Consider the following 25,857-nt stretch of genomic DNA (forward strand, 5'->3'; position numbering starts at 1 on the left):
CAACATGTTTGCAGACTTTGAATTACCCATTTCTAACAGTCCATCAAAAGAAACTTAAAGAAAGTTGAGGATGATTATTTATTTTTAATTTCCGCACAAAAATAGCACAATTATGACTTTTTCAATATTTCGAAACTTCCGGGTGCAATACGAAAAAACAGAATAGTTGAGCGTAACTATTTTGTTAAAAGTGAACAAAGCATGAAATCCTCTGTACAAAACGTTTCTGCCTAGAAACTGAATATGCATAAATATGAAAGAGTTTCACAAGAGGCCAAGTTTGTCATGTCATTTCACTTCAAATATAAACTTGAATAAACTAAAATCTGACTGCTTCAGGTTGAGTAATTGGCACGCTTTATACAGAAAAATATTTACGTTGTAGAAAATGTATTTCTTATTCCTGTGACCCTAATATTTGTGTCTGCGCGCAATCAGAAAAATCAGTTCCGCCTCCTCAGACAATTTTTTTAACAAAAACATTTTTTTTTTGTATGTAAGATTTATTTTGGTGGATGGACATGTTTTGCTACCACATATATGAATTCAACTGAAAAAAAAAAAAAATAGGCATGACACCCCTATGTCTTTATGATAAATAGTACTTGAAGGGTGCTTTATTTCATAATTGTTTATGTTATACAGAAATAAGCATGAAACAAAGACATGCTGAAGACATCACTCATTCCTGAGCCAAGTTAAGGAAAAATTTGGTTCAGTAATTAGTTCAGTTTTTAGTGATCACAGTGGGAAAGAAGACTAGTGTTTCATTCTAGAATGAAGCTTACCATTGCTCTGAACCTCTCCTGCCCTGCGGTGTCCCATATTTGCATGCTGACCCGGACATTGCCGATAGTCCTAGAAACGGTGCAAGTTCCAACAAATATTACAAACCCTTCTAATACACATTATAGCTGAACCCACATAAGGAAATCACTATCCATGCATGACTGTAATTATAGCCTATAACAAAACAGTAAGGTCAGCCAATCCCAGCAGTTGAACAAATATTCAACAACAACTAATTCCAACCTTTACCTGTACATGAAAAAAGTAAGGACAGTGCTGGAAAGCATAAAAGTTTTACACTTGAATTCCACTCTTTGTCAGTGGTATATCATCTTTGTGGTATTAGATGTGATGGGTACAATAACGTTGCCATGTCCAATCTTGTTTTGCTTGAATGTATGCTGCACAGTAGTTTTAACCCTTTAACCACCAAGTTATTTTCGAAAAAAATTTTCAAACTTTCCCAAATTTCATTTCTACATATGGTTTCTTACGTCGTTCTGATATTACAAATACATTACTTGATTGGTATTAACACAAAACTTTTAAAAGAAAAAGTTGATTTTTATGGAAGCTTTCCCTCGGTGCATGTAAGAGTAATAAAATAACACGTGCTGAAATGCGCAGTATTTATTTGAACATACGCACCGTAACAAAAGATCAAGTGCCTAGACGTTTCTCTGCACTAGCGCTAACAAATAGATCTCAACTTGCGGTTTGCCAACGATTCCTTGCAAAATTATTAGCTCAAGGAACAGTATCATCTCTCCGCGGTCCACCGGTTTCCATAAAGAACCCCGCGCTGCGAAATGCGGGACCGCGTAGCGGTTTGTCCCTGTCACAATGACAAGGTCCCAATAAAAGAAAACCTCGAACCAGCCGAGAATGTTTTTTTCGTCAGTGGGTTGCCGCAGAATCCCAGGCACTGCACAAAACGGGAAACCTCGGAGGCGTGGGCGGCGGGTTTTCAGAGTTTACGCGGTTTACGTGTTGCCACACTCGAACACTACCCAGCGCGTCGTCGTTTTCGTCACTGTGGACGTCGTCTAAGTCCGTTTCGTATTCCAAATCCATGTCCGACTCACTTCCAGAGAAAAATTCGATGTCTTCATCGTCGCCACTGTTCAAACTGCCGCAAGAGAGAGCCCGTTTCCGAGGGCCGTCACCGGCATCACTCAAGCGTCCTGCCGATTCTGATCACTGTTGCAAAGACTAGATACGCGCCAAAAGCGAAAACACGCTATATTTGCGCGACCTCTCCTACCCTCCAGTGTTGAAAATTGAAACTAAAGCCGATGGACGAACCTGTATCGTGTTTGGCAGTGAGAACAAACCCTCATTTTGGCTGGACGAGTGTGACTCGTCATCGGCGATATTGGCACAACCTTCCATGTCGAGTGCAGCTCGGGCCGGGAGGTTAAAGGGTTAAAGGCCCGTTCACACTCTTGCGACCGAGTACGACTGAGAGAGACGAGATCTCTTACAACTTCTTAAATGTTTCTAGAATGAGGGAACACACTGACATTGTGGCGCCATCTATGCGGTGACCCTAGAACTGCATTTCCCAAAAGCGAAGGTTTTGCGGGATTTCCGAGGTCAAATGTGCGTAATACCCATAGAAAGGCTCGTTTATAACATTGACAAAAGTTTTTCGAGCCAAAAAAGAAAGGATAATGCACGAGAAATAAAAACAAATATGCCGGACCGCCGAGTTTACACTGCTTCCCAATAGATGGCGCCGGTGTGTTCTCTGGTTTAAGAAGTTTTAAGGAACCCAGGTTTAAGAGGTCGCTAGCAGTCGCAAGGGTGTGAACGGGCCTTAAAGGGCAACTCTAGTCAAAATTTTTAAATTCGAGATTATGACTCTTTTTAGCTCAGGTTATGTCCCTGAATTACAAGGTGTAATCTGGTTTTTAATATTGTGTAGTTTCATAAATATCACGGCTCAAAATTTGGTTTTGGGCGTATATGGCAAAACCAAAACAATCTGCTAGGGGGATGGTAACACTGATCATCTGCCATACTGCCACGACGCGACGTCACCGTGATGCTGCAGTGCACAGTACAACGTGTGGAACTAGTGCGGAATCAACCACAGCTCCACAGCGACACGACGTCACGGGGGTGTTGAACCAGTGTCCGTTGACTAAAAGCTAACCCACTTGTTGCCCGCTAAATAGCAGCCGGTCGGGTCTTTAAAATCGGTTTTAGTGGAATACGTGGCTTCCCTTTGCAAAATATTTCGGCTGTGATCATATTTTGTGCCATTAAAGCGATACCAGCCATTTATTTTGGCGTCGTTTTTGACCGTAGTTGCCCTTTAAGAAGACATTTCTGGGGAAATCATATCAACGATACTTCTTTATTGCACTGAAGCTATCATGTCAGCCACATCTTCTAAAAATAAATTTTGTTGTTTAGTTTTGTGCCTTTATTTTGTATAGAAGCATTGTATGAACAAGAGCCCAAATTCTCAGGCATATTTAGGGACTGGTTGAACACAAGTGCAATAGGGTTATACTTAAACGTAAACCTTTCGGTGGACATCCACCTGGTTAGGAATGACAATGAATGAAAGGAAAACTCTAACCAAAAATTGATACGGAGCCCGACGTTTCAAGGCCAGTTCGGCCGCTTGATCACGGGTAACTGTTTTTGTCCTTGTCGTCGTCTTGCAAGACGACGACAAGGACGACAACAATGCTTGGAAATATAAAAATAACGCACTGGGCATGAAAACTAAGTGCATTATGTTGTCAAAGGATACTGGTTTTTGCACCGATTCCAATGTACCTAGTAGTCTGTGAGCCCTTTTTGTCATGTTTTTCAAGCGTATTCCTGAATGACACAAAATCTGCAAACACTCACCCATGGACACATAATATAACAGTTTTTGAGAAGACCGATAATGCTCTTGCCACTTTCAGCATCGATCATTCCGTAGTAAAATAATGAATTAGACATTCTAAATTCGAACTTTTGTCACAACCTGCTAACATACAACCGTGTATTGTTAAAGCTGTTCTGAACTTTTTTTTTTTACTAGCATCAGAGCAATAAATCAATTTGTCATTACAAATTGGTATTTGCTCAGAAAAATAAGGATCAACCATCACAGTGCCCATTTTCAAATCGGAAGGCTTGGTAGATGTTACAAATTAAAGACCTGCTTATTTAGTGTCTAGATTTTCAAAACTTTTCAAGAGTAAATTATATGTGTACCTACCTAGCTATTTTAAAAGAAATATTAAACAAATCACAACATAGCTTTGTTAAGTCAGGGTCAGTTGAGACTAGCTTAGTAACACATTTCTGTTACGTTGGTCCCATAGTTGTGAACTGTGGGAATATTCGCATGGTTTATTTTGACTGGAGCAAAGCATTTCATTTTGGGAATCGCAACATATTAGCAGTTAATAGACTTTCACTATAGGAAGGTATGTCTATCATTAGGTTTCTCGTTTCTGAGCTACATTTCTAGATGCACTAAGTTTGCATTGGTGGTGTTTTCTCGAGATAATACATATCTCACCCAGAATTCCTCAGGGATCTGCTTTTGGATGTTTGTTGTTCAATATTTTTGTCAAAGATCTTTATCTCTCTATAAAACATTCCAAATTGCTGTAGTTTGTTGCTGACATGAAGTATAGTTTATTTCGTTAATAAACTAGATGATGAACCCTCTCACCGAGAAGATTGCTTCCGGAATTCGGAAGTCTACGCAGATTCTTTCCTTACTTTTAATAAACATATGTCACATGTGGTTATTTGTGTTTTGCACCTTATTGGGTCGTTTTCTTGTATAACTCATAAGTTGGAAGAGCCATCATGCCTTGCTAAACTTTATACCTTTAATGTATGCTCGAAAGTTGAGTTTGGCATTATTGTTTGGAGCTGTTTAGGAGTGACTACAGTTCCTATTTGTTAAAATGTGTTCATGACCGTCATTATGGTCACCAGATTTTGTTTACCTATGAATCAATGTTGTTAAGGATGAATTTGCAAACAACGGCAGCGTTGTTGGTGTCTTGAGGACATGAAGGGAAGAAAGACTGCCCATTCAAACAGTGATCGAGGTGCGCTTTACTTTTCATGAGCAACAAAAATTAATGTGTATAACACAGTTGCCAGATGAGATGAGGGATAAGAACAATGTTGACAACTTAACAAGAACACACCATCATCCCCTCCTAAGAACAAAAACAAGTAAAAACAGGAACTTAATTAAAACTGCAAAGTTGCTTCACATGCAAAAGTCCTGGAAATGTGCAGGCATTCATCGTGACTTCGTAGATGGTAGCCTGCTGCCGGATGCGAGACCTTGTGCTTGTGCTCCATGCGACATGGCCTCCGGCTGTCGTGCTGTCGTCACTGCGGGCTCCACAGCTCCAAAAACCGGGTCTGTGCTTTGGTCTCCAGGATTGAGCTCCACAGACTCTCCAAACGGGTCTGTGCTTCTGCCTCCGGGAATGGGCAGCAAGTGTAGCCGCTGCTGACCTCTGCCAGCAAGGCATTCCCTGGGAAGTAACACCAACTTTGACGCATTCCAACTCCGTCTGTCTTCAAGTCGAAACGTGCCCGGACCCAGCTGCTTGACAATCTTTAACGGCTGGGAGTAGGACAGCTGTCCCTTTCCGACACTTGTAAGCTTGTGCACACTCGCGTAGTCACCCTACTTGAACTTCAAAGTCCATGCACCTCGTTTGGCATCTATGTATGGCTTCACTGAACGCTGGCTGGCTTGGACCTAACCACGTGGCCGTTCCATATCCGAGGCTGGCTGCTGGAAGATGTTCCCTCATGGCAGGCCCAGGATATCAAGCGGGTCCTTGACTGGCAACCGTGCAGCAGTTTGGAGGGCAGCAGTTAGGTGGTTGAGTGTGGGGTAGACCGATACACACCCAGATAGTCCACGACAGCTTTTTTCAGCAGGCGACTTTCCAATATGAATAGTTGAATGAAGTCCTTAAGACACCGGTTGAAACTTCGAACCAACCCGTTGGCCTGCGAGTAATATACTGACGAGACGCGGTGCTTGAAAGCCCTTTCAGGAAGTCCTTAAAGAGCTGCAACTTGAACTGCGGTCCATTATCCGTGACGAGTTTTTTCAGATCACCCTCTTGGCTGAACACAGCTCGCAAGAAGGCAATCACCCCTTGTTATGTGAGCGTGTTTGCAAAACAAACTTCTCGCCACTTCGAATGGTAATCTATAAGGGTAATGACGAACTTGGGACTTGCCTTCATCAGGTTGAGCGGACCAACGATGTCCATTGCCAGCCTTTGCCAGGGCTGTTATGGAAAGGCGAGCAGTTGTAATGGTGCGACAGCCGGTTTTGCTGACTTGTCAGCTGCTGGGCACAGATGACAGCTCCTTACTGCATGCTCAAATTGTCGGTCCATCCGTGGCCACCAAAACTTGTCCTCAAGCCTTTGTTTCGTCTTCACGATGCCGGGGTGTGCCTCATGAGTGTTGGAAACCAAATCTGCGGTCGGCGACTCCAGCACGATAACTTTGTCCCCTCTGAAGACATAACTGTCCATAACGGACAGTTCCTCTGAAGCTGGTAGAATGGCATCAGCTTCTCACCCAACAACTTCATGGCTGGCCATCCAGTCCCGAGGTACTTGGTTACAAGCTGTAAAGTGGGATCCGTGGTCGTCGCTGCTTGTACTTGCTCCTTGGTCATGCAGGATGACACAAGTGAGAAAACTTCTTCATCCATGGCCAGCTCCATCGCTGACACCATGGGCAACCTGGACAGGGCATCTGCCACAGCATTGTTGCAACCTCTCTGGTACACAATGTCAAAGTTTTAGTAGTAGAAAAGTCTGGCCGACCATCCTGCAATCCACAGCAGCCTTCTGCCGTTGCCTCCAGATGACAGCAACGTCACCAGTGCCTGGTGATCAGTGCTGAGCAAGAACCTTCTCCCCACAGGTACACATGTCAAAGGTACACATGTCAAACAGACAGGCCACAGTGTCCTTTTTGCTGCCTGAGTACTTCTGCTCGGCAGGTGTCAGTGCCCTGGATACAAAAGCCACGGTCTTCAGTTCTTTTTCCCCTTACCACTGCAAGACAGCTCCCAGACCTGTAGTCGATGCATCGGTCGTCACCACCACTGGAAGATCTGGATCGAACAAGTGGATGACGTCGTACGATGCCAGGACCTGCTTGACCCTCTCGAAACCACTCTGTGACGACATGTTCCAAACGAATGCTTTGTTTTTCCGCAGAAGCCTTTGGAGCAGTTCAACAACAGCTCAACAACATCTGCATAATATGGCACAAAACGTGAGTAATAACCCGACAGTCCCAGGAACGATCGCAATGCTGAGACACCCTTTTGGCACAGGCACCTTGATGATGGCCTCCACCTTCAAATGCAGAGGGGCAAGGCCCTCCTTGCTCACTACATGCCCCAGAAAAGAGAGCTGGTCCACGTCAAAGCAAACATGCACTTTTCATTCAGCTCGAGTACAGCTTCTGCAACTCGCACCAGAACCTCCTGCAAGTTCTCCTGGTGCTCAGTGGAAGTCTTTTTCCAGACAATGACATCTTCAATGTAACAGAGGACTCCTCTGCATTCCTAAAAGATCACCGACATAACTTTTCAAAAAGCGGCTGCTGCCAATGCAAGTCAAAAACAAACAAGCCTGAATCTAAAACAGCCATCGTGGGTGACGAATGTTGTCAACTCCCGGCTGTCGAGCGTGAGCTCCACCTGATGGTATGCCGATGCCAAATCGAGCTTTGAAAACCTGGTTGCTTCTACCAGCTGGTGCAGTAGCTCCTCAGTGTGCGGTTGATGGAAACCATCCACGACAACTGCCTTGTTGAGCTCTCTCAAGTCAACACACAACCGTATTGTGCAGTCTTTCATCCGGACGATGACAGTTCGCAACATGCATTCCGCTCTTTCCACGCGTTCGATAACCTCCAGGTGGTTGAGTCGATGCAACTCGGCAGATACTTGCTCGCGCAACGTCACAGGCATTCTGCGCAGCTTCGCGGTGACTGGCTGAACAGACACACAAACTTTGACTTGATGAATGAAGCCCTTGACCAGTCCGAGTTTGCTTCAGAAGAGATCCGAAAATTCATATTGCAGGTTAACTGGCAGCAGCTCCGACTACTGCACATCAGTCTGTAGACAACTAACAGTGTCGCAGTGAATACCGAGCTGCAGGTTCTCAATGGCATCCAGGTCAAGAAGAGACATGCCGTGTTCCACAACGTGAAACAAAATACATGTGCTGGTGTGCCTGTAAACGACATCAACAAGAAAACAGCCTTTGATTTGGATGTGCTTCTTTGAGTAATCCAGCAAAATCGTCCTAGTTTTGGTCAGCGGGCGGCCGGCAAAATGCTTCCTAAATTATTTAGAAGCGAGACAGACAAGCCGGTATCGACGAGAAACCGCACTTTCATGCCGTCCACATACCGTAGATATCGATGTAGATACCCTTGTCTTGCACGTAGTCGGGGCTGAGGTGCAGAATGGTGGCACCATTCGTGCCCTATGACGATTCTTTAACTCTGCCGTCGGCCCGAGGCTTGTCTTGATTGGGGCTTGGCCTACACACAGAAGTGAAATGTCCCAGCTTGTTGCACTTAAGACACTTTTGTTTCTTCGCCGGACATTCCTTTGCATTCGTGCGGTGCGCACTTGAACCACAGCGGTAGCACAATGTACTCGATGTCTTGCCGGTGCTTCCACTTGGAGGCCTGTCAACCTCTTGCTGAAAGGCAGGGTGTCCACCAAGCTCCTTAAGCTCCCGTTGCGTCTCTTCCATGTGCCGGCCGAGGTCGACAGCACGAGAGAGCGAGACTTGTATCTTTGAAGAGCAAGTGCTCTCATATCTGATGAGATGCCGCCCCCTCCAACAGCTGGTCATGCACAGCCTTATCAGCTGCTTCGCTGAAGTTGCAATCCGAGGGGAGTTCATACAGGGCAGCAGCGCAGGCTTCAAAAGCCTCAGCTGGCATCTGTTGACCCTGACAAAAATTATGTCGCTCCATCAGCTCGTTTGTTGCCGTCGAAAAGTGCTTGTCGAGCACCGCGAGTGCTTCCTCGAAAACGTCCCCGTCACCCTTCTCTTGAGTCGTTTCGTTGCTTGGCTGAGCCGTGGTTGCTGGTGTCATGCTGTAGTATATCTGTTGTCCCTCGACCCCAGTGCATTGAGCAAAGTAGCCTTTCTGCGTTTCAAAGTGGTCATTACTGCAGACGACTTCCACAAAGTTGAGAAACGCGAGCTTCCACTGCCGCCACGGCTTGCAGGTTGGTCCCGGCATAGCGAGGAAGGGTGACTGTTACGGACTGCGGTTAAATATGGCGGCCATCCACCGGTCACAGTTCAGACGAAAGGGGTAGTACTTTCGTAATCCTCGCCACTCTTTATCTGGTGTCCTGAGGACACGAAGGGAAGAACGACTGCCTCATTCGAACAATGAAGAGAGTGTGCTTTACTTTTCATGAACAAAAGAAGTCACGTGTACAACACACTTGCCAGATGAGATGAGGGATAAGAACAATGTTGACGACATAACAAGAACAGAACAGGCAGCTCGTCACAATTTTTGTGACCACTTGTAAAAAACTATTTACCACAGAGTAGGTTGTACTACAGTATTGTTTCTCTTCTGTCTTTATCTGTCCCTCGAGCAAACAGTTGTGATCCTAAAACATTCTACCGCATTTACTTGAGTAATAACCGCACTGTTTATGAAGAAAACCTGAGGGTTCGCTTTTCTGCGGAGCACTCGGATTGCCAATCACCGTGATCGACAGCGTGATTCCAGCGGTTTACAGGACAGAGATAATGTCTTCGCGCGAAGATTCCATCTTTGAAGGTTGCATTCGTATAGAGACTCGTGTTCTTAAACTAGTTATTCGCTATGTTATTTATGCGCAACGCGATGATTGGCTGTATATGTGCTTTGCGATAAGTAAACACAAGGGCCTTGTTCATTAATAGTGCGGCTATTGCTCGAGTAAATATGGTATGTATAGGGAGTATTCACCTAGGGCTTATGTGCGGGTTGCGGGCACATTGCGGGTACCCAGGATGTACCCACGGGTTGCGGGTACATCCTGGGTACATTGCCATCTTTGGGCCCTTGACAGCAGGCAGCCATGCCCGCGCGGCTGCACCAGGACCAGCCGCATTATGCCACAAATCTTTCTCTGGTTTCGGTGACACCGGAATTTGCAGTGCCAGTATTGTGTCCTGCGTGATGGTCGGCTGCTGCACCGAACCACAGTCGAAGAAGGAAAAAGAGAAGAGCAAGCTTGCAGACTCCCATTTCTTCAAGATCCCGAGAGTCTGAACACACAAGTGCGAGAAAGCATGGTCACTCTCTGTGAGAAGGCAGCGTGAATGGTTTGTGCGCATCAACTGGAAAGACCTCGACAAAGGCGTCGACAAGTACTGAATGTGTTCAAGGCACTGTACTTCGTCTCGGGTAACTGTCGGCACCAGTTGCTTTTGTCAGACATCAGTGGTAAGATTTCCGCAAAACTTTGCCCGTCGCTGCTGTTCATCGTGACGTGCATCACTTACATATGGTTTCGACGAACCGAGCAACAGTGGGTCCTGTCGCGTCGCTTGGTATCGATGAAAAAAGAGCTGTAGGGGAGCGCAATGAGGGTGTGATTCTTTTTGCTTGAGCCGTGGCAACTAAAAGGCGACAGAAACAAACTCATGAACAGAGATATTTTTCGGTGCTGGTTTTTTGCCACTCCTGCGATAAACTCACGTTCCAAGTTTCTAAAGCATGTTTCTTTGTTATAATTGAACTTTCACCGCAACTAGGCCTAAAGTATGAGCTATATACAAGTGATTCTTCAAGACGAAGCGACGTGACAGGACTTGCTGTCGCTCGGTCCGTCGAAACCACATGCAAGCGATGCATGTCACGATGAGCAGCAGCAACGGGTGGCGGGAAAAGTTTTGTGGAAATCTTACCACTGATGTCTAACGAAAGCAAAAAGTGGCGACACTTACCCGAGACGAAGTGCCTTGAACACACTTGGTACTACTTGTCGACGTCTTCGTCGAGGTCTTTCCGGTTGATGCGCACAAGCCATTCATGCTGCCTTCTCACAGAAAGCAACCATGCTTTCTCGCAGACGTGAGTTCGGACTCTTGGGATTTACAAGCAACCAAAGTCTGCAAGCAATTGCTTTCCTCTTCCTCCTTCTTCCACTGCGAGTTGGTGCAGCAGCCGACCATCAAGCATGACACCATGCTGACGCTGCAAATTCCGGTATCATCAAACCAAAGAAAGATTTGTGGCGTAGTACAACTGGTCCTCGTGTGGCCGCGCGTGCTAGGCTGTCTACTGTCGGACCTAAAGATGACAATGTACCCAGAATGCACCGTGTGCAACCTGCACATAAGCCGCAGGTGAATACTCCCTATACTCTTGCCCACTTTCCCTTATCTTACAAATGAAGAATACATACAGTTAAACCTCGATGTAACGAAGTCGGTAAAATTCGCAATTTACTTCGTTACATTGAAATTTCGCTAAATCGAAATTTGGCTTTAGCATGCAAAAAAAAAAAAAAAATTCCGAAACATTTTACGGGTATGAAAACTCACCGAAAATGACATTTATTTAGGGGCAAAGTAGTCCGCGAGTTTTGCTTGAGCCTTGTCCGACAGCAGCAGCGGCGTCATACCCGTCATACGGCCTTCGAGCGCCCAGAGCGCTTGCACGGCATCTTGCTGCCCGTGCGACGCCGTGTACCTCCTCAGTACGTCCATTGCGTCGAGCACTTCCCAAGTGCTCGTGATCTCGGCAGTTTCTTCAGGATGGTGTCCAAAACGTTTGCTTTCTCATCCAAAGAAAGAACTTTACGTTTCTTTATGGCAGCAAGCACGTGAGTGAACCGCCCGGTTGAAAAATAAAGCTGTTTAGTTTAGGCGGTGCCAATGTTTCCAACCTACACAGCACTCTTGACCGCACAGTTTACTTGCCCCCTTGCGCCCACAGTGTGCTTGCGCCTTTGCTTTACTACAGCCTTACATCACGCTCGCAAGACGATAATCGGTCTTCTCGGTCTTCTCCTAGATGACACTGCCCGTGCGGTCGCGCGCGCCATCACGTCGCTCCCTTGCTGAAGTTTGCTCCCGCGCTACCCGCGGTACAGTGGACTATGATGATCAGTGAATGTCAGTGGTGATGCTGTTATGCCGTGTTAACTTTTTGCTCGGCATTTTCTGGCCGGCCCCGCGGAATCCGCTTTGCCGCATGCCTCGCCGGCGCTACCGGCGCCGCATCCTCGGGCAGCCGAGGAACGTTGGAAGGCCTGTCCCCGTGAAGTAACCTATCAAGCGCTCGCGTTAGCGCATAATTTTTTTTTAACCACAATTTTTTTGCGAAGTTATTTTTTAGAGTCTATTTATTTATTGCCTTTTATGGCGATGGCGCTTCGTTATATTGAAATAGCAGCAATATAGACTTCGTTATATAGAGACTAAAAATACATGGGGTCTATGGGCAAGAAATTGTGAAAAATAAAATACTTCGTTAAATCGAGGATTTCGTTACATTGAAGTTCGTTATATCGAGGTTCGACTGTAGTTTCAATGTGCTCAGTGCTGTTGTAGATATTTTTGGGAGTGTGCACTTTTAACAGTGCCCTGACTGCTCAATTGTACAGGCCCTATGTTCTGTTTACTTTTTCTATTAACTTGCTAGTTGCTTTTTTGAAGAGTGTCTGTATGTACCAGTATCTAGGCACTGTCTGTTTCTAGACACAAAATAAATAAATTAAAAAAAAGTACTGAATTTCAAAGCAACGAAATGTGCAGCTTAGATGAATTTGAATGAATTTTGATCTGAACTAAGAAGAGTCATGATTCTTTGCTAGAGGTACTAAAGAGGGGTGTTGGAGAGGGGGCAAGCAGCTGATAACAACGTTGGCTTTTAACGTCTTGTAAGCTTGACTCTGCAATCGTCACAAACTTTGTCCAGCAAAGTTACATGAAGTGAAGCGCTTAGAAGTGAATGTCAGGGGATTGCTTATTTGTCCAGACACAGGTGTGAAATATAAGGGATAGCCGCTATGTTACATTTCACAACTCAAGTCAGATATAAAAAAGAACCCACCTCTTTTGCAAAAAATCTCTAAAATGAATCCTTAAAAAAATGACCGCATCTCCACGTGGTGAATGATGTTGATTGGGGTGAAGCTCTGGTTGTGCTTGTCTGCATAGACGCTGAGCCGCAGCATGCCGATCCTTTCGTTCGTTTTTGATCCATGTCAGAAAGAGAATGTGTGGTATGGAATGTGGTTATATACGCATTTGAGCATTTGACTGCAGCGCCCTCTCGTCCATAAATGTTGAGCCAATGCATGCAAAGTTTAACGCGATTATATACACATTTGACCGCAGCGCCCTCTCCTGTATAATACGTCGAGCGGCTACATGCAACGTTTCATCCATGACATCCCCAGCTCTTGAGTTACTACCACATCTCAGAGCCCCCTACTCGTCCCGCAGTTGTGGCCGAGTGGTTAAGGCGATGGACTAGAAATCCATTGGGGTCTCCCCGCACCAATTCGAATCCTGTCGACTGCGCAAACATTTTTTTTCCATCATTTTTTAAAAATTTTTTGCCATACACGAGCACGTGAGCACGTGAGCTCACGAGCACGAGCACAAGCAAGATCGATGTGAGCACGGACGCCGGACGGACAAGGCTAGACCCTAAGGAGCTTCGCCCCTAATACAGAGAAAGAGGTAGCTATAATTATAACTGATTAGGCAGTTCATCCTAAAGTATAGGGAGATCATACGGATTTATGTGGTGATGAAACTTGACAACACAGAACTGGTGTTAATGTCCGGTAAAGCATGCTTACACTTTTACTGTCTGGAATGATGCCCCTATCGTCGGCGATGTTGCTCCGACAAACTTCTTCTCCAAGTACCGTGCGATAATGCTTGTTTTTCCCACACCTGTAAATAATAAAAGAAAAGAAGCTGTAATTGATTTTATAGTGTTATCACAACATTAGCAGTGATGGGATTGGTCCAAGTAATTTTGGAGCACCTTATGGAGCAGCCAAAAGTCAACTTTGAAGCAGCAAAGAAAACTTTTGGAGCAAGCATATGCTTACATTTAATTTTCGTTCCTACCACTGCAAAAGTTAAGATTAATGTGTTGGCCTACTCATCAGAAGACAATGTCTACTTTGCTCTCCCACTTCTGTGCAACTTTATGTGAGTCATTTTAGAGAATATTGTTTTCTGAGTCAGTTTGGAGCGCTTTTTGGAGCAGCAAAATTAACTTCTGGAGCATATCTTTAACTTCATTTTCAGCCTATCACTGCCAACCTTAAGATTATAATGTGTTGACCTGTTCAACAGGCCTTCCCACTTCTGTGCAACTTTTTGTAAGCAACAATTGCACGGCAGGTTTGATTCCCTCAAACACAGAACTAGCTGTTGCACGTAGAAGCCCCAGGCATGGCAATAATATGCTGGATGATGGACAGTATTATACTGCTGTGAATTGTTATTTTAGGTAGAGAGACAAAGGTAAAGTGGATAGTATATTCCACGGAAATCATGTTAGAACAGAAAAATATTGAGCACCCAAGTTGATGTTTCATTGAAGGCCTAAATAAAAGTGCAATTATTAATTGAGATAAAACAAAGTTTTTGTTGTTCGATTATTAACATAAATTAATATTATATGCGAGACTTCATGGTAACAAAAATCGACATGTGAACAATAAATAAGCCCTAGAAACAATCCAGTCGAACTCGTTAAGGTTATTCCCAAGTTTCCATCCACTCCTACAGCTAATTGAGTTTTGAAATAAAATTCGGTTGTGTGTGTGTTTATACAGCCTCAAGCTTAGTCTATCTGAACGGACAACTTGTCTCCCAGCTGTAGATGAGCAATATAGCCAGTGCAGTACAACCGCTAGCCTGGGGTATTTAACGTGCACCACGCAGTAGTGATACACGACCGCATGCCGGTACAATGATCATCCTGATCGAAACAGGCATAAGTGGGGACTGAACCCAGGATCCCTGGGTTCTGCAGCGTGATCTTTCACTCCACGTGCACCGAGCTGGTGTGCGCTAGGCCACTCAGCCACCGATCCCCCTATCGAGTTTTAATTTGCTCTGAATTCCCTCTGCCCCACAAAGATGGAACCTATTTAAAGGCAATAACCAAACCAGAGTTGACATAAAAAATAAGTTTACCGTAAAATACCGCGGAAGCGCCCACTTCGTTCAAGTGCCCACTATTAAAATTTCTCAAACTTGGAAATCATATGGCAAGTGCCTGATTTGACCGGACAAGCACCCATGTCTAGATTAACCCAGTTTTCACTGAAAGTGGGGTGGGTGCTCCCCCAGTATTTTACAGTATAGAAAACTTCAGATAAATCTTCAAGTAATACACAAGCACCCCTGCTAAATCTTGAATTTGAAAAAAAAGTCATCAGAATACCACAGTCTATATAATGTACTAGCCACAGTTTTATTCAATATCTTTTACTGCAAGGTAGAGTTGTTACAGCAGCACCCACCAAGTTTGCCTTTCGTAGTATGCTTCTCCAGAGCAAGGCTTTGCCTTGCTCTGGAACAAGGCGTGAAGTTGAGCCAGTTGGTTCATGATGCAAACTTGCAAACAGCGCAATAAAGACAAGGGACAAGAATGAGAAGTGAACGAACACAACGCTGACTGGCAACTGAAGTTTATTCCTGCGAGGAACAGAAAAGAAAACATAAAAGATGCAAGATAGATAAAACATAATCCACCCCCTTGAGGCACGTGTGAGCACTTAAACAAATCTGCCGAATTTCTTAAGGAAAGTCACTTCGTCATCCGCCAGTGACACGGGTGGGGCACTAACACACGTGTCCGCTCCGCAGGTAGAAATAAAAAATGCCTCATCAATTTCTCTAGTCACTTTGTTACGGTGACGAGCCAGAATCTTAATCTCCGTGAAAACCGGAGAACACGAACACTTCTCGCAGTGAACTGCAAGGTGTCCCAATGGTGAAGACCGAAGGGAAAGGGAATGCTCCCTGGCCCTAACATTGACACACCTCCCCGTCTAACCTATGTACATCCTGCCACACGACAAAGGGATCAGATACACGACACCCGTCGCGCACGTAATATACCGGGTTCGGTGGCTAACCACACACCGAGGCCCAGATAACCCAACACGATTAACTGTGGCTTAAAGACGGGACAACTTTGAAGGAGCTGAGAACACAACAGGCACGTCAAACTTTTCAGTCACCTGCTTGATCCTATGTGAAAATTTGTATACATACGGCAGAACAACCGGCCTGGAGGACATTCTCCTCCTTTCCCCTCAAAGTCAAAAAACCTCTAAACACTTTTCTCACAGCTATGGTGACAGCCCTCTGGTGAAATCCTGTCACCATAGCTGCAAGAAAAGTTTTTTGTCTCAGGCCAGCAGGCTGCATTCTGCTGGATTCCCGTTCGCTGTGGTTGTGGGTGTTGCGGAATCACTTCTCAAAGTGTTTAGAGGTTTTTTGACTTTGAGGGAAAGGAGAAGAATGCCCTCCAGGCCGGTTGTTCTGCCGTATGTACACAAATTTTCAGATAGGATCAAGCAGGTGGCTGAAAAGTTTGACATGCCTGTTGTGGTCTCAGCTCCTTCAAAGTTGTCCCGTCTTTGCGCCGCAGTTAATCGTGTTGGGTCATCTGGGCCTCGGTGTGTGGTTAGCCACTGAGCCCGGTATGCTACGTGCGCGACGGGTGTCGTGTATCTGATCCCTTTGTCGTGTGGCAGGGTGTGCATAGGTTAGACGGGGAGGTGTGTCAATGTTAGAGCCAGGGAGCATTCCCTTTCCCTTCGGTCTTTACCGTCGGGACACCTTGCAGTTCACTGCGATAGGTGTTTGTGTTCTTCGGCTCTCGCGGAGATTAAGATTCTGGCTCGCCACTGCAACAAAGTGACTAGAGAAATTGATGAGGCGTTTTTTATTCCTACCTATGGAGCGGACACGTGTGTTAGTGCCCCGTCCGTGGCTTTGGCGGATGACAAAGTGACTTTCATTAAGAAATTCGGCAGATTTGTTTAAGTGCTCGGATGTGCCTCAAGGGGGTGGATTATGTTTTATCTATCTTGCATCTTTTATGTTTTCCTTTCTGTTCCTCACAGGAATAAACTTCAGTTGCCAGTCAGCGTTGTGTTCGTTCACTTCTCGTTCTTGTCCCTTGTCTTTTTTGTGCTGTTTCCAACCTTGCTCTGGAGAAGGATTTCCTCTAAGTATATGGCGGCCCAGCAGCAAGGCAAGATATGAAAAATATCAATGCCTGTTTTGCAGTTTTTACTTCTCTGCAGTGCATCAGAGTGCGGTCAGATGAGCACTCAATGAAGCTATCTGACCCACCAGAACAGACTACAAGCATGAGAATATTGCACGACGTCCGAATGCTGTCAGTATTTGATATGGAGATTTACTCGAGTAGTATGTCATTTAAGGCAATAATCAGAAGTTCTGAAAATTCGGAAAAGCTATACCGCAATGACCCGGCCGTGCAGTGGGTCCTCAGCTATTCCTTTTTCAGTATTAACAAAGTGAAATTACATTTTGGTGCAAAACTAGCCCAAATTCATCACATTTTGTGGCAATGTAGCAGGATATAGCAGGGTTAGCACTTCGGTGCAGTTTGGCGCAGCAACCATATCACTGCATTAGGGCTGTGCTTCACTAACTTTGGACAAACCGCCACCAAAGGCTTTCCAATTTGGTCAGTGAATAGGATAGTTTACATAACTGCCAGACTAGAAGCATGCACTCAACTTCCAAGTGCTTGCAACTAAATTTTTGTGCAGAACATTCTGAAAAAGAACAAATCTTCCATTTTAAAATTAAAACTTAGCATAGGTAAGGTAAGTGAGGCAAGCAGGTATAGTAATTAAGTATGGCTGAATCAGTGCCATGAAGGCTTCCTCAACACACGGGAAAGGGGGAAGGAGGAACCTTGGCATACTTTCCTGCTGCACCGCAGATCACAAGCCCATACAGTCACGTCTTGTTAATATGGAGCCCGTTAGTATGGTACTTTGCTATATAAACAATATTTCCAGGACTGAAGTGGGTAAATACATGTATCTTTGTCTTGTTATTATGGACAACTTACATTATGAATGCTTTTTGCAGGTAACAGATGTCTATATCAGAGCAAAAAAAGCTAGCCAGCTTGCCATCCTCGAATAGATGAGCTGGCTGACCAAACTGGGCACGAGTAGCATTGTGTGATGCACTTGAGCATGCAGTGAACGCGCACATACAAGCAGCAGAAAGGAGGAAATTAAAAGCGGAGACGGAACATCCGTGCCCAGGCGCCACGCCAGTGGAGGCAATGCCAGGTGAGGAGGAGGAGGAGGAGAGGAGGAATACCTCTTCTCTACATTCCTAATGCTCTCCCTTTTTCCACTCTCCTTCCATATCCTTCCTCTCCCATCCCAACTTCCTAGTGCTGGTCCTTTCTCTCTTCGCCTGCACTGCACACAACTAGTGACACAGAGTATAGTGGTTGAACAAACCGCTTGTTCGAGGTGGCTGTTATGGGGCCTCAGCCTTAAAGGGTTACTGACAACCCAAACATTAATACTTTTTTTTATTTTCTCATATGCTTGAAGAGCATGTGACAGAACCCCCCCAAAAAACTTGATTGTGAAAAAAAAAAAAGTTCTAGAATGCAAAAAAGTTAGTCAAAAATGCCCCCCTTCCCCCTCCCCCTCCCCCTCCCCCCCCCCCCCCCCCCCACACACACACACAAGCCGAGCTGCTCCTTGTTTCTTTTTTGCGATAAAATAGTAGACGAAGGCATTTCTTTTAAATTTAGGTGTGTTGCAAGTTGCACATCTGTAACAATTGTTGACATTCAGCCATATGTATTTTACAACTGCAAATATACCAAGAAGTGTCCTCGACGAAGCATCGGCCGTCTCCTGGGTTTTTCTGATCACTTCCAACCTAGTGATGCCCGGCAGCTGTGCCTAGGGCAGCATGGGGAATGAAGACAATTGGGAAGCCAGCGACGACTGGGATGACTTTTTTTTTTAATACGAAAGCGTTACCCGTTTTATGAATTGAACCGGCACTCTCAGCTTTTGAAGCTGCGCAAAATGACACCTTAATTCCCCTGTCCCATGGAGTGAAGCCTGTAGTGTGTAACAGTTATTTGATGGATAAATTTTCATTGGCTCCGTGACCTGCGTGCCCCATGGCCCGCGCTCGGTCGCCGCTTTCGTGTCACGCATTGCCAGAGCTGCAGCCGCTTCTGCTCTTTCGGCACCTGGGAACATGGCGAAGCCTGAAGAATCTGTATCCTCGGCGGCCGCAACCTCAGCAGTAGCAAAACGTGACCGTCCGTGCCAGTACACTGCATACAAACTAAGGAAGCTGAAGAACAACATTCATGCTTTCGCATTCACAACTCATAAGAACTGCTTAGGTGTCCTCTTTTTTGGTGCCAGATTACCTCTTGGATTTTGAATGAGCAATTGTCGGGGGATCAAAACGTTTGGGTTATCCCCCTTGTCGTTCAAAGAGTCTGCAATACATTGCTTTGTTCTTTACCTCTTCAAAAAGTATCCACTAGGAAGAACACTGATCAAAAAGGAACTCAAGCTGAGAAGTGACGCAGCATCTCCATACAGAAAAAGGGCACATGGCAAGCGCAGAGTGAAATACACATGCGATTAACAGGTGCATGCTCCCGTGGTTGCCATGGTCGTTGAGACGGAAAGAAAGAAAGTTAAATGACACTTCTGGTTTGAAGTCATCCAGAAAGTGAGGAGTGCACCATTTCAACAGTAAGTCATTGATTTGGGCAAGAATTTCAAAACGGGCTTTCTGAAATTATTATTTTTTTTCTATCCCAATATGCTGTTTTCAAGCTCAGCATTTTTAAGGATGATGCCCAGGGAACATTTTCAATCATTTCGAACAATAAAAGTAAAAATATTGATGTTGGGGTTGTTAGTGGTCTTTTAAGGAACAAAATACCTCCATATGCTCATCACTCTTTGGCAGCATTGGGGACAGCTCAAAATTATTGCTCGATTAGGGAGTATGTGCACTAATTAGCCAAAACATTATGACCACCCATTTAATACCGTGTTGATCCACCTTTGGCAGGTCAAAACAGTTGCAACGCATCTTGACACAAATTCTAACTAAGTCCTTGGTAAGTGGCTTGAGGAGAATTGTACCCGATTTTCAAGCACAGGTTGCACAATTCCTGCAAAAATTACGAGGAGGCGGTTTACGAGCTGGGAAGCAGTCCCATCCCACATGTGCACCATGGGATTGATACCTGGCGAGTTAGGCGGCCAGGACACTAAGTGGAATTCATCATCAGGGTCTTGGAACCATTGTAGCACAATTTTGGCATTGTGATTAGCGATATAAAGCAAGGCTGAAGCCATGAATGAGTTTAGCTGGTTTAGCGCGAACATCAGACAAGCTTTTCACGGGGTGTCTAGCAAATTATTTTTTTGAAATTCCCTGACTTTTCCAGGTTTTCCCAGACAATTTCAGGTGAAATTCCCTGACCACCCTAGAGGCGGTTAAATATATAACATTACAACACAAGCCATTGAGCACAATGAAGACTATCTTGCACGGGCCTAATCTAACTTGCATATTCCGAAATATTTGGGTTCGTCCAGCCAAGATTAAATGAGCGCTTTCTTGCCGCTGACATCGTCGGTGAAAAGGCCCCTTCCGGAAACACGATGAAAACACGACGCTCAACCACATACAACAATAACCAAATGGCAACATGGCTGCCAGGTGCACTTTCGGATACTTTTGTCATAAGGCTTGGATTGGATTGGAGTCTGCAGCTTTCCCATTTGTCACTGAATCTAGTAGCTCTAACTGGATCTAGTTTAGTGTCACACTCTCAATCCAATCCCATCCATGGCTTCAACTGGATTTCTCGATTCTCTTTGCATTAATAGCACACTCTACATCGGGGGAGGAGAGCCAGCGCCTCACTCTAAGCAGAATTTATTGCCTATATTATTTCTGCCCCCAAGTCCTCAAGTTTTCGCTCGGGGCACTCGATGGCGTTTCCGGCTCGTTTTCCCTGACTGGGCTTGCTTTTTGACAATTTCCCTGACAATTCCCCGATTTTTTCCGGTGATTAAAATTTCCCTGACTATTCCCGGTTTTCCCGGTCGCTAGAAACCCTGTTTTCAGTTTCCAAAATACCTGTTCTGGGCCATCAGGCCATCATGATCTACTCATCGTCGAAGTCACTTAAATCCTGAGCAGCAGGTATCTACCTCCCGCAACTGGTAGATATTACGAATAGCACCGTCAGCTTGGCACACCCACTCCAACAGCACAGGAGTGGTCATAATGCTTTGGATATGATCAGTGTATGTCACAGTTATTCAGTGGACCTCACACAAGCCAGAAGAGACATAGCCCCTGAGGGAATGGTTTTGGAAGAAGTGTTTACCTTTGACAGTTACATCTCGGGGATGCTTCAGGGTTCATGCAAAACTTGTTGCCTTTGCAATTCTTATTGGTTTTCAGGTAATTTCTTTTTCCTCAGATTAGGGTGAAGATTAAAGTGCTCCCATTATTTACAGTTGAATGCATTCTGACTGAAACAAAGTAGTTCCCAGTATGTTTATTCTTTGTGCTCTTTAAAAGGTAAAATTTGTGGGCAAGGTAAGCTGATGAGAGCACCAGTGAAGCAAAGCAATGATGTAGTTATGGTCATCTGCAACAAGCATGACAGTTGGCCATCAAGGCAGCCCCTGTTGGTGCCAGAAGATTCAATTCTCATTTCTTATTGACAGAGGTTTTACACTTAAAAAGTTTCGCCTGGTGAAAATGACAACAAAAATATAGATGCAAGGAAAGTTTGAGCTTGTTAGGTCTTGACATCAATCTTGTCATACACATTTATAGGGCAAGTAATGGTTGGCACGCTGAATAATGGAGGCATGCCATTGCCAAATGCTTTCTGCAGTAGGAGGCTACGGAGGTTCTTTAAAAAAACAAGTTAGAAGTGAATTCTAGTGTATTTTTACCCCCTGAACCCGAATACCGGAACCATTTGCTGCGCAAGTATTGTTAATCGCGAGAAAACGCGAAAGAAAGTCGCTGTACGTGACGTCACCAACGGATCTTTTGGCTGCCCAAGGCTAGGGTGGCGGGGCTTCAGCCCTATCTTGAAATTGCTCTTATGGCTCTCCGGCGCGTCACATTCAAATATAATTGTGATACCTGTTATTCTAAAGGTCAAATGAATGCAATTCAAGCGTTTTTCTCAAATGCAGAAGTGCCCCATCTTCCCTTTAAAATTGCTGTGTATAAAAAAAAAACAAAAAAACACACACACTACTTTATTTGCTGCATATGTCGAGAACGCATAAAAATCTGTGTGTTAAGAGGGAGACATGTTGCATGTAAGACCATGTAAATTGTGATTTCTGTCCAGGGCTGAAGTAGATAGTAGCTTTTTATTTGTTTCAAAGAAGAAAAAGCTGTTTACATCCAGGGTACTAGGAAAACAAGCATGTAGCCAGACTATATGACAAAACACTAGAGAAATGGCACGATAAACCTACTGCAGAGAAATCTACTTAACTAGAATACTTGCAGTGAGCACTCTTCAACTGTCTGACTGGGAGTGACCAATTACGAAAGACTCATTATGGAACTTAGGCTATTTTGACATACCTTATATGTTAAAAATATTTTCCAACATAATCTGTTGTGGCAGTGCAATATTTGGGCTAACAATAATCACTTTAATGCCAAGAAACATGTAGCCAGCAATTCATTAGAGGGGCGAGCTCCGGCATCAATTTTAACGTTTTCAACTAAATATATTTTCCAAAAGAGCACAAGAAACTGAGCCTAGAGCAGAAAATAAATTTTCCCCAACTCTTTAAATAATTCTTAATTGCAGAAGTATGATAAAATTGAAACAGAAACTAACTTGCAACTTTACTTGTCTGCCATTTTGTTGCGACGTTAGATGATGTATAAACATCAGCAGTCAGCACAAGGGCAGCTTGAGCCTGTCTTGCACAGCGTCAGAAGCCACCAAAAGGTTGTCGCAATCATCCGCGGGAAAAAATAGACTATGGTTTATCAAGCTTGTCCGAGTCAAGCAATGATCAGCAAATGTATCAAGATTTTCAGCACGAGATGATAGACAATTCGCCGATCACATTTGATCCGCTGTCATTGCCTCCACGGGGACAACCTGCCACGGCTACACTTGCGGACTGCCGACTTGTGGACCCAGATGATGCTTCAGAAGCAAAATGATATAGAAGGTTCTTTTTTTTTTTAGCACAATGCGAACTGTTTGATCGCGTGACGAGAATACTGGGCACCAGCATTTGCGTCGGACTGCTCGCACCAACTTCTGTCGCAGACTTCTCAATAGGAAATCAGTGAGATTTCCGATCGAAATGCTGTGCTATTTTATGATTGTTACTGCACTCCACAGCACAGCACCAGTTCCCCCACCTGACATCAGATGCCATGACTAGCCTAAAGCAGACATTACCTGCAAGACTACAGACGCTCACTATCACTGCAATCGAAAATGCTATAAGGAGGGGGTGTCTGCTGTCGGGTACAACATTTGACGGCACAATCGATCCCAGCGCCACCGTTGCTCGGTTTTGCCAATAGAGCGAGAGCTATTGCCATTCGGACGTGTACACATAAATTTCAAAATTCGTTTTCTCAAAAGAAAATTAATATTTTGATATTTTATAGACATACTTAGGAGTGGATATTTAGAGCATGGTAAAAGTTTTATAAAAACCTATGGCCATCAATATTTCACCGGTGCTCCCCTTAAATGAAAATTGAACAAGGCACCGGGTAATTTAATTTCACCTTCTTAATTGACCCTTATTAGTTAGAGTAAAGCTATACGCACTACGTAGTGCACTTCGGCCGGAAATGGCTATACGCACTACGCAGAAAGCTCATGCCGCTTGGGTCACCCTTTTCGAACGGCGCATGTATCACTGGAGAGCTCGTTAACGCACACCCCTGCCTGCATCCACACCGCTTCGCAGCGACAGTGTACGGCTACAATTAGAAAACGTAACCCGTACACGCTGCTTCGCGGCGTCCAGCCGGCAACCCAAGCCCCGCTGTCCCCGATCGCACCTCCGGAAAGGGAGTCCCATACAATTTAGTTCTGTAAAGTTCCGTTCTTTCAGTGTTCATCGTAAATATCGCCAAATGCCTCGACAAAACAAAACGTTCGAGAAAAAAAAGTAAGCCCCCACCGCGGATCGAACCCGCGTCCACTTACGTATTAAGCAGACACCTTATCACTATGCTATGCTACCGCTTAGAAAACTCGTTGTAACCATTCGTTTTATACGTGGCTTGCACATGACGTCATTTCCGATGACCTCCAGAGAAAAGGGGAAGAAGGAGCTCCCCACTTATCAAGATCCTCCTTTAAGCCGCCCGGATTTTCACAGGCGTCGCTATTCTCCCAGAAGATTATAGATTAACCTGTCACTCAAAATTCTTACAAAAGCAGCTTCCCTCTCCTCCTTTTACATGGTGTTCAAAAGTATGCGATGTGACGTCAATGCAAAGAGCCTATACGAGTTTTGCGTAGTGCGTATAGCCATTTCCGGCCGAAGTGCACTACGCAGCGCGTATAGCTTTACTCTATAGCTATATCTAAAACAAGACAGGGAGGAACTCTACTTCCCGATTAAATAAACACTCCAGAAGCCGATAGAAACTTGCTCAAAGCGCTCATGCTTCAGAAAATAGGACCCACGACAGAGCAAGGGCCCTAAGTGGAACGAGGAGTGCGTGGACGGAGCAGCTAATCTTGGAGAGATAAAAATCGACGTGCGCGGCATTCGCACTTCGCTCGGTTACTTTCGCATGTAAACATAAGACGACATCAGCAACTACAGCGTTTAGTCATAAAATCCTACACCATTTTACGAGCGACAGCGACACATGAGGGGTTCAAGCACACGCGCTAACAAAGAGCTGCACAACGACGCCTAAAGGCGTGGCAAGAAGGAGAGGAAAATGCACTCCAGGCAAACGCAAACCTTGAGATCCAAGTACCACCACTTTGGCGTTGACGACTTTCACATCCATTGCAGTGAACGACGCGGCTCTCAGCGTACTTGTTGGGCTCAGAGATTTACTTGCTCCGTTGTCATGCCGACGTCGTTCGCGGTCAGCAGCAGCCCGCGCGAAACCGCGCGAAACAATCGTTCCCAAATCAGCGCAAGCGAAGGATGCAGACAACCGCGCTGGGCGACAGAACTTTTCTCGTTCATCAGAAAACCTGGTTTCGGATTCAGTTGGATATGGATCGGATTCAAATGGCTCGCGTGTTTTTCGTGTCAGTGTTGCAGGATCAGCCAGAGGTTCGCACCAATTCTAGCCGTACTCATCTGCCTAATTTAGGTACTGTTTCGCTGGAAATTTTTTAAATACCCCTGCATATTTTTCTATATTTTTTAAACCTTTATTTTCGGAGCAGCTGATTTCTGCGCGCATTTTAGCACAAAAGCCGCGTGAAACCGCATGTTTAAAGAAAAAAAAAAAAACTGTTACTGGTCAGTTTTATGTTTTTATTAACTAAATCACATAACCCTGCAACGACTTATTGAGTAGTTCTTAATTTGCACCGAACCTGAGCGCACTGAACGTAGTACCTTAATGAAACTTTTCTTTTCTCGAATTTCGCTTTATTTTAAAAGTTACAGGCAAATTAAAATGACAAAAACAAGCAAAAAATAACCTCCTTCATGACGTCATTGGTCGCTTGAGTGGCCGTAAACCAACGTTACTAGATTACCTCAGCTGTGGAACTCAAGCGGAAGGGGGTACCCCCCCTCAGAGCCGTATATGTAGAGAGTTTGGTCAATGGGAGGTGCGGGCAAAGCCAGGGCGTGAGGCAGACTCGAAAAGAGGCTTGGCATAGAGCACTATATAGCTCCTACGGAGCAGAGTAGCGCAATCCTTTGATCCGCGTGTTTCGCCGACAACATGG

At 44.9% G+C, this 25,857-nt stretch overlaps 1 protein-coding gene across 1 annotated transcript; it reads right to left on the reverse strand.

The window, feature by feature from the left end:
• Nucleotides 1–752: 752 nt before the first annotated feature.
• Nucleotides 753–25,149, reverse strand: LOC120839694 (ras-like GTP-binding protein RYL2). The gene is made up of 3 exons (XM_042290003.1): nt 24,905–25,149; nt 13,670–13,766; nt 753–858 (listed from the first exon to the last, which is right to left on the reverse strand). Exons 1-3 carry the CDS (start codon nt 24,951–24,953, stop codon nt 768–770), a joined length of 237 nt encoding a protein of 78 aa, XP_042145937.1. The 5' UTR covers nt 24,954–25,149; the 3' UTR covers nt 753–767.
• Between the last annotated feature and the right edge of the window lie 708 nt (nt 25,150–25,857).

The sequence above is a fragment of the Ixodes scapularis genome, unplaced genomic scaffold (genome assembly GCF_016920785.2).
Source record: "Ixodes scapularis isolate PalLabHiFi unplaced genomic scaffold, ASM1692078v2 PGA_scaffold0__279_contigs__length_252992795, whole genome shotgun sequence".
Lineage (NCBI taxonomy): Eukaryota > Metazoa > Arthropoda > Arachnida > Ixodida > Ixodidae > Ixodes > Ixodes scapularis.